Source organism: Nothoprocta perdicaria, unplaced genomic scaffold (genome assembly GCF_003342845.1).
Source record: "Nothoprocta perdicaria isolate Ctin4 unplaced genomic scaffold, notPer1 scaffold_310, whole genome shotgun sequence".
Lineage (NCBI taxonomy): Eukaryota > Metazoa > Chordata > Aves > Tinamiformes > Tinamidae > Nothoprocta > Nothoprocta perdicaria.
The window spans coordinates 284,070-293,209 of NW_020455545.1; the positions used below are offsets into that span (position 1 = coordinate 284,070).

At 34.8% G+C, this 9,140-nt stretch overlaps 1 protein-coding gene across 1 annotated transcript in view; it reads left to right on the plus strand.

The window, feature by feature from the left end:
- Positions 1-7,238, plus strand: part of PBLD (phenazine biosynthesis like protein domain containing) — an 11,570-nt gene extending 4,332 nt beyond the window's left edge. The window contains exons 7-9 of the mRNA XM_026042685.1: positions 1,374-1,552; positions 2,733-2,795; positions 6,696-7,238. Of these exons, the coding sequence (XP_025898470.1) occupies positions 1,374-1,552; positions 2,733-2,795; positions 6,696-6,808 (355 nt within the window). The 3' untranslated portion in view covers positions 6,809-7,238. The remainder of the gene's footprint in view (positions 1-1,373; positions 1,553-2,732; positions 2,796-6,695) is intronic.
- The last annotated feature ends 1,902 nt before the right edge of the window (positions 7,239-9,140 follow it).

Genomic DNA, 9,140 nt, shown 5'->3' on the forward strand with positions numbered 1-9,140 from the left:
TTTTTTTTTTTTTTTTTTGTGGATTGAATCAAACCTGACCTTCAAAAAAGGAAATGTAGGGAACAATTTTAACAAGAGTGCATTTTTCTCCATCTCTCTGAGTCAGAAACGATTCAATAACCTAGGAGGAAATTAGGAGCCCTGCTTCTTCAACAAAAGATATAATAGTTTCTTAGATATGGAGTTCCACCCAGAGGGACAGGGCACACTGGCAGAATGGCCTGTATTCATGCTCCCATTTGATCCTAGTCTGTTTGTACATATTTTACAGCTTTGTACACAGCTGATGATTCCAAAGCACTTCTTAATCTCATTGAGAGCTGCATTTGATTGGTGAGGGAAACATAGTTGAATATGTTCAAACTATGTTTCAAAGGCTGAGGGAGCTGGGCCTGTTCAGCCTGGAGAAGAGGAGGCTGAGGGGGGACCTGATCAGTGAGGACCGGCCTCTTTTCAGTGGTGGCCAGCAATAGGATTAGAGGAAACGGCCACAAGCTGAGGCACCAAAAGTTCCACAGGAACTTGAGAAAACACTTTTTGACAGTGAGGGTGACAGAGCCCTGGAACAGGCTGCCCAGAGAGGTTGTGGAGTCTCCTTCTTTGGAGATCTTTAAAACCCGCTTGGACGCAGCCCTGTGCCMCGTGCTCTAGGTGACCCTGCGTGAGCAGGGGGGTTGGACTAGATGACCTCTGAGGTCCCTTCCAACCTTAAGCATTCTATGAGTCTATGATTCTATGATTCTATGTTTTGTCCAAATCTGAACTCCTTAATCAGGCCACATTACTATTAATTTTACTGGAAGCTTGACTGAACTGATGGTGTAAAGATTGAACTGGTGAGGGAGTGAAATACTCCCAGATGAGTACTTAGTATTTTCGCCCTTTTCAAACTTTATTTTGTAGGGAGGTTTCTGCAACTTCACGGAATTGAGACTGTTGTATAGTACTTTTTAGGATCCTATAAATATCTCAGTGATGGTGTTTGCTTGTTTAAAAAAAAAAAAAAAAGGTGGAGTACTTGCTATTTGCCTTTTGTAGTGCAGCATGTAGTGTTTTGCCACAGTTTAAAAAAATACTGAAACAAATACGCATTTTCATAGCTTATATTCTGGGATAGCCAGTTTTCAGAAATACAGGTAGAAAATATATGGTCTGATTTTTTTTTTCTTTGCTCATTACATGTGTGTTTATTCTATGTAGTCTTCTATCAAATGACATTGACAGGACAACAATCAGAATCTTGTTCTCCTCTAACCTTTACCATACCTACTTTGAGATTGCAAAGGCAAATTTGTAGTTTGTGATTGATACTTTTTAGTAATTAATGTAAAATGAAGAATATGGGCTATTAAAATACTGTTATTGAATTCAAGATCTGTATTGGAAAACCTGCATGTAAGAGCACAAGATTTTCTGTCAGCTGAGAACACGGGAAAAGTGAAAGGACTCATAGTGACACTTAAAGGAGATGCCAATGGAAAACCTAAAGGCTATGATTTCTACTCCAGATATTTTGCACCTTGGTATGGAGTTCTGGAAGACCCTGTTACAGGTATGTGTTTGCATGATAAAAGACTCTCATTCTTGTCTGAATTCAGTTAAAAATCTCTTGTTAAACTCTGTAAATCAGGTTTTGTACTTTGGATTCTTTCCTCCTTTAAATGATTTTATATGGAGAGCAGGAATGTGAAAATGAAAACTTTTATGATTGATGCCAAACTCATTCAGAAACAATCAGCACCTGCTGTCATCAGGTCAGATATTCCTGCTTTTTCAAGTCCTTTCCATGTTAATATTCTAACTGGAGAAAAATCAGAGACTACTTAGGTAATGAGTGAATATTGCAGAAGAAATACTCATTTCTGTAAAAGTGTTCCATGTTTTTTTTTTTGTGCTGAGATGCTGCCTAGTTTCATGACATATTATTGTGGATATTCTTAGTCCCATGAATAATGTGATTTCAGCTAGTTAAATGCTCAGAGGCAAGACAGCTACTTTTCTGCTTCCTGTGCTGTACTCTTCAGTGAGTGTGACAGTGATTGATGCAGAAAGATGAAAGTAATGTTATTTGCTTTGTTACCAGCTAATCACAGGATGATCATTAGTCAACTGAGAGCTTGGTCAAAACCTCTTATTAAATATTTTAGTAAAAAAATCAAAAACTAACTAAACTATGCAAACGTGCTTTTACTGTGTGAAATACTGGTGCTTACTCACATTCAAAAGGATTCTACTTTATGTAGAGACTGAAAGAAAACTGAATYTCTTATGTAACAACTGTTAGAGGGATTGTTTTCCTTTCAGACAGCCTCTTAAGTCTACCTGTTTTCATTGTTAACAAAACATTCCAGGGCCTGTTCAGATATATATTTTTTTAATTTTATTTTTGTGAATAAGGCTTTATATTTCAATGAAAAACATATCTTGAAGAAGTATATTTAWTGTTTTTCTTTAATCTTTTGACATTCTGTTTTTAGGAAATTTCATTTTTGCTTAAAAACAAACAAACAAAAAGTTTGGCTGAAGTATTTTAACCTGTACTATTTGTTATTTTTACAAGCCATGAATGAGAAAATAATATAATTCTGTCTGCTTTGCAAACTCTTAGGGATTCTTCCTCTAAATATAGTGATGTAGCACTTGATTTGTTAAATAACATTTACATTTTGAAAGTGATTGCTCTATAAAATAGTGATTCTAATTTTGTACTTTTTCTTCCAATTTCTTTTAAGGGTCTATCCATGCTGTTTTAGGCAGCTACTGGTCAGAGCAGCTGGGGAAAAAAGAAATGCTTGGTAAGAAGTACTGTTTTGTTGCAAAGCTGCCTGCTTATGTGCAAACTACCCACCACAAAAAAAAAAAAAAAAAAAAAAAAAGTTTATATTATTATTACAGTCCAAACTCTTAATATCACATATCCTTCACTGAGCTAGTGTGTATACAGTACGGACTTGGATACTGCCTTTTCTCCTTATCCATTTTCTTAATTTTAGTAGAATAATAATATTTTGTGAACAAGTGAATCTGTATGAAATTACTCTCTTCCCTTTGTATCAACATGACTGACAGTGCCTGTAGTGAAACTGAAATGTTGGCTTATGGATCTTAACTCTCTGCAATTAGTTTCTGATCTCATCTTTTAGATTTTATGTCTCACAACCTCTCAGCATAACTGAAGCTGGTGAATTTCAGATGATATTGATTTATTTGTCCATTTTGACTGTACTTAGGATGCTACTTATTCCTTAGGGTTTGCATTTTAGGTATTAGATGAAAGGTATCCCGTCAATATTTTCACTCATAATGTGTGCTGTACAGTGCGATTTGGATACTGGAATGTCAGATGGTGATATTTTTCTTTTGCTTCATACATGTGTAAATGTGAGATTGAAAAATGGCTGTTCTGTCTGACTTAAGAATTTGTTGAGAATGACTTGAGATTAATCCCTTCAGTAGCTTCTTTAGGAAAACTTTTGCTCAGGGTGATGTTCATTTGCGTTGTAGCAAGAGAGTATAAAAAGAGTATTCAATTAGGAATTGAGAGGATAAAGTATGACTTACAGCATGAATTGACATTTAATATTTGTGAGTGGGGATAGGATATATGAGCCAAGCTTGCGATATTTTATTTACTTGCAATATTTTATTTGAATCTTACTTTTAAATGTTTAGGCCTATAGGCATTTTAGATGTTTGGACCTTTCTATATTTGGCCAGATTAATCTCAGAATGGACATTTGCTGAGAATGACAAACTCTGTGAAGGATGTATTAGCCCTCCGTAGTTCAGAATGATAACCCACGGTGACTGTCCATTATGGACTCATGGAAGGACAAAACATTCTGTTCTGCAGATCTTATGTTAGCATTTATATCACACAAATCTGTGATAATTACAGTAAAGGTGGAAGAAAATGCATACTTTCTGAAGAGGACAATGGCTGCTTCTCAGGACGTTTGATATTTTCAGATGTTAATGTGGTATTTGAAGCTTTTGTATTCAATTAGTGGACACTATATTACACTAAGTAATCAACAGAAATTCTGTCTCTAGAAGATATGTTCTACTACTTTTACATTTTCGAGGATTTTGTATGTACGGAATTATGTTTCCTGTTTCAAAGAAAGTAACTCAAGCGGCAAAGGACATTTGTGCTATAATCAACTCCCCTAATGTATTTAAGTAGGATATAAAAGCCCAACTTCCCACATGGGATTTTTCATATTTTATGCATATGTGTTGTCAGACGTTCTTTTGATGGAAGTCATGCATTATGGATTTAAAGAGGGCAAGTTCATTTGACATCTGATCAGTTTTCTCCATTCTGAGATAACTTTTACAAATATATATTAGAAATACAAGCTTTCCAAAGGAGTTACTGTAGAATTTCTGAAATATTTTAAAGATAAGGGGTTTTACCCATGATATACTTTAAGGGAATTTTTTTGTACCCCTTTCCTTGGAGAATACATCTGTAGGGAGAATTTGCCTAACTGGTTTCTGATTATTAATGCCAAACTGATTTGTAACTTTTAAGTTTTTTTTAATCTAGTTTAAAAAAAAAGGTGGGAGGGAAGATCCATTCACATTTTTTGCAGGATTGCTTTCAACACAAGGTTCTGTCATTTAATTTTTCAGCACTGTAACAACTTTTTTTTTTTTAGTGTAGCAATTGCTTCAAAGAGTGGAATAAATCCACCCATATTTGGGTGCTTTGCCAATTTGACATCTGATCAAGAGTTCTACAACGCTGTCACTACAGCTTTCATGTTTTCCAGCTGATCTTAGCTTATAAATTAATAGAATTTACTGTCTTTTTTTATAGGTACTCTCATTCATTAGGGCTATCTCAGGCTTATACCTAGAAGTGCAACATTTCCGCCCAGAGAGGGATGCTTCCATCACTCTCTGGKTTTGTCCATCTTGTTTCTTAAAGTTAAAAAAACTTGTATATCTTACTCTTCATTTAAATAGTTGCCTTAAAAAAAAAAAAAGTCTGTTTCATCGATTCTTACATAGGGAATAAAAATGCAACCTAAATAATAACTTTTAAAAATAGCTATTTTTATAAGAATGCTAGTTGTTCCGAACTTGATGACATTATCGTGACATCATGAGGGCAATTCCTAAGTCCTCAAATTCTGTAACCAGCAGTATTTAAAAGTACCTAGTTTAATGGGAAACTCTTTAATACATTAGGTTAATATTAGTTCAAATATTTCTGCTGCCTTGTGAAGGCAGTTGTGTGTCTGCATGATAAAGTTCAGAATCTTTATACATAGGCTTAAACTTTCCTCTAATTCAGGCTAATCACAGAGGAATTTAAGGCACTGTGAATTCATCTGCTGTCTTATTTCTGCAGATCAAAATGTACATGTCTATTTTTATTCTGGGAATAACTTATATAGTATGAGATTTACATAGAAGATACAGATGTGGAAGAGAAGCACCACCAGATCATACAAAAAGCAAACGCACACCAGAGATACATGAAAGGCTGTGAAGATGTTGTGAACAAAATGTTTCAAATAATGAAATGTTCAATGCAGGTCTATTTGCTTTCAGTCATACTGAGTAACAAAAAGAAATGATTGAGTACAAGTATAAATCTTTATATAGCTCCAGTTCAAGCTGTTTTGGAGTGTTTTGTCTCAGAATCTGATACCCTGTTATCCTAAGAGTTTTCTTGTCAGCTGCAGTTGTGAAACTGTTCTGCAGTCTACTATATGTACCATCTGTTAGAGACCCTGTACTCTGTTGGGATGGGAATACAATCTCTATCAAGTTTGCAAATTGTTGTTTTCAAACAGTGGGGAAAAATATACCCTGTGCCTTCAAAAAACATTCAATAGAATTTCAGAGAGTAAGAAGAGAGTCTTTAATGGTTCGTTGTGCATTTACCACCTTTTACAAGAATGGAGTGATAGTAACTTTTGCCAAATTTCATCAGGCCRATTTTCTGAACAACAAGTTAAATAAAATTAGACTCCTGAAGGGAGATGACTCAACATGTTAAGAGAACATTATCTTACCTGAATATGACTTAACAGTTCAGGCAAAAGCTTAACTTTGTAATTACTTACCAGTAGATGGCTATTTCTACTCAAAATTGTATCCAGTTGGGTTAAATGTTATATTCGGCATTATACAAAAAGTTATCTTAGGAATTTAGTTTCACTTTGTGACAGATGAAGTGGCATCTGTCTCATTTTGAAGACCTTTTCCACTGGATGCCTGAGTTTTGTTTACATGTTGACCAAACATATCCTTTAAATGTAGTACCCAGGTCAGGTACTCAAATACCAGTAGAGTGGTTCTCCATTCTTATCCAGTTAATATTCTGTATTCATTCTTATCTATGGAAATTGTCTATCTGATAAATGAGTGAATTCAAGACATTAGTATTACAAAGGAGACCTGCTTGGCTATGTCACATCACAAAGCAACTTTGYTATTTGTATTGGCTAGTATTTAGGTCACACTGGATACACAAGTCAATTTATAGTCTGAGTTATACAGAACAGTTCATCCAGGGTTTCCCTGAGACAGAGCTTTTCTTGAGGCTACTTGCTTTTTGGGGAGTAAAAAGCCTCATTTCCGTGAGTTTTCATGAACTCTGGATGCTTTTTGTTTTTGTTTTAATTATTTGTAATAGACCTGGGAATTGTGACTTGTGGATTCTTTCTTTCATTTAGCCTTTCAATGTTCTCGTCGGGGAGGAGAATTGAAGATTTCACTACGTGATGATGGAAGAGTTGACATTGYGGGGCAATTTGCTGTTGTAATGAAAGGAAATCTGACTTTCTGAAGAAATTGACACTAGTATCTTAATCACCCACTTCTCAATTTATTTGTGTTATACTAATTCCTTCTTCWAGGTGGTATATCACCATGGTCTTCAAAAACCTTTGATTGCTTGATGTCCATTTACAAACTTACTTGAAAAATGTTCATTTTTGATCTTCAGGATCTTTGATTTTATCCATCTTCATCATTTTTTTTTCTTGTCACTTGGTATGTATACTGATCTCAGAAACTGTCCAAGGATTGCTATTTTCTTTATCCACTCACCGCTAACTTTTTCTTTACGTTCAAATCCCATATTAAGATCCATTTCTCCTTCCTAGATTTGTTTGTAAAGTTCTTTGACCCATAAAATAATTTTTTTTCACATTCAATAATTAAGTCATTCTGAAATATGACTATAGTTCATTTWAAAAAAAAGCTTTTGTCATACTTAGAAATGATGCTTAAAATCTGTGTTCATTAATTTACTTGAATTAAACTGGAAGAAAACAGTAATTTAAAAAAATGCTTTGTGATTCTTTATTATAAATAGGATTGTCAAAGATGGATGGTGTTGTGGTGGCTTTTGATAGTGTAGCTGAATTGATAATTGAAGTTGTAACAGAAAGATTTAGGACATTAACAGTGATAACCTAAAATATAAAATATTACAAATGTCACATTGCAGTGACATTTCAGTTACTGCAACGTAAAATAGCTTAGTGTACTTTGCAGTGACTGAAATTTTGCTCCTAAATTTGTCTTCTGTACTTTTCTTTGTAGAGCATACTTGTCACTTCGGATTTTGTCACTTTTTCCTTTAGTATTCTCATCTTGGTTCATTAGGACTCTTGCGTTGTTCCGGTTTTCTAGCTAAAGCTCTATTTCTTCTTCCTGATCACTCCCAATCTTTGCTTTATTTATTTTCTTTGTGATTTTTTTCAAGATAAAGCATTTTGAATTCAAAGGCATTATCGTACTGTAGGAACAGCTGCATACGATATAAACCTTTATAAATAATGAGGAACACAGTTGTGTCAATGTCTCCTGTTACCAGCTTTTGCAAATTTTATCACAGCTCATAGTAGCTGATGTTCTACTTAAGCTGAAGCAGCTGGTGGCAGGTAAAAATGTGAGACTCCAAGGATTCATTTAACGTGAAAATTTTAGCTCCTGTGCCTATACAGAACATATTGAAAATGATCTAACTGCACCACAAAGCTCCAGAGCTAGGTGACTAATAAAAGAATCTCCAAATTGAAATTTGTGTACAGTCTTTTTGAACTTCTAGGACCTGACATTTGAAATATAAACAGGAGATTATCAGATGCAAGAGACTGCTATGGAGGCAATTGTCCAGAATCCTGTGGCAATGGCRTATTTTGCAGCTACTTCGACCTTGCCTTTTCTTAAGTCAGATTGCTGCGTTTTGTGCTAGTGACTTGGACCTTCCTGCCTARTAGCACTGTAAGTTTGTTTTGCTACCTTTGTCACTCCATAGTGGTTTATGCAAAGAGTGAATCAGATTCATAATCTGAGATGCTTAAAATAAATAACCCTTTAAATGAACAAAAGAAGCAATTATTATTCATTTGTCCAGTTTTAACAGGCAGTACAGTTTTTCTACCCAAGGGGCCCAGTAGTCACAAAGCTCGGTAAATTTTGATTGTACCTGCTATCTAAATTTCCTGACCAAATCGATGTACTTGCTGCTTAATGCTTAGATTCTTCTTGTTGTTGTTGTTGTTTAATGTAGTTTACTGCTACTTAGTCTCTGTTTTGTTCAGGATAGAAAAATTGCCAGAGCTCAGGTGGGAGACTGTGCAGTACTGTGTTTGTAATCAACAGATTAGTTAATCAGCCATGATTTATTAATGATGAATTARTTATACCTGATTGTGCAGTTCTGCTGCCTAAATGAAGCTTTAAAGGTGTTATTTTATTAATCATCGCTGTGCTAATTGCAGACACTTACAGAAGGATCAGTAATTAAACATGCAACCATATGCAAAACAAGCAAGGCTGCTGAGAGTGGCAAGAATAAGAGCACTCATTTTTTGAATAACAAACTTTGTTCTTCCTGAAATATTGTGTAGCTGACCTGGTGCTGCTAAGCTTTACGCATTGCACATTTTCAGTCAGCAGTTGAATAAAACATTGGGACGAGTCTTGCCTAGTGCAAAAATCATAAGTTGAATGAAGAACTTCAAACTAAGTTACTTAAGAGTTTTGTAGCCTTGTTTGCATTTTCATACAACAAATTTATCTATTAGCTTTATCAGCTGTATATAATTGATCAAACTTAGATTACTAYCTCGACTCTAAGTACCTAATAATTGCTGGTTGCAGAGTTA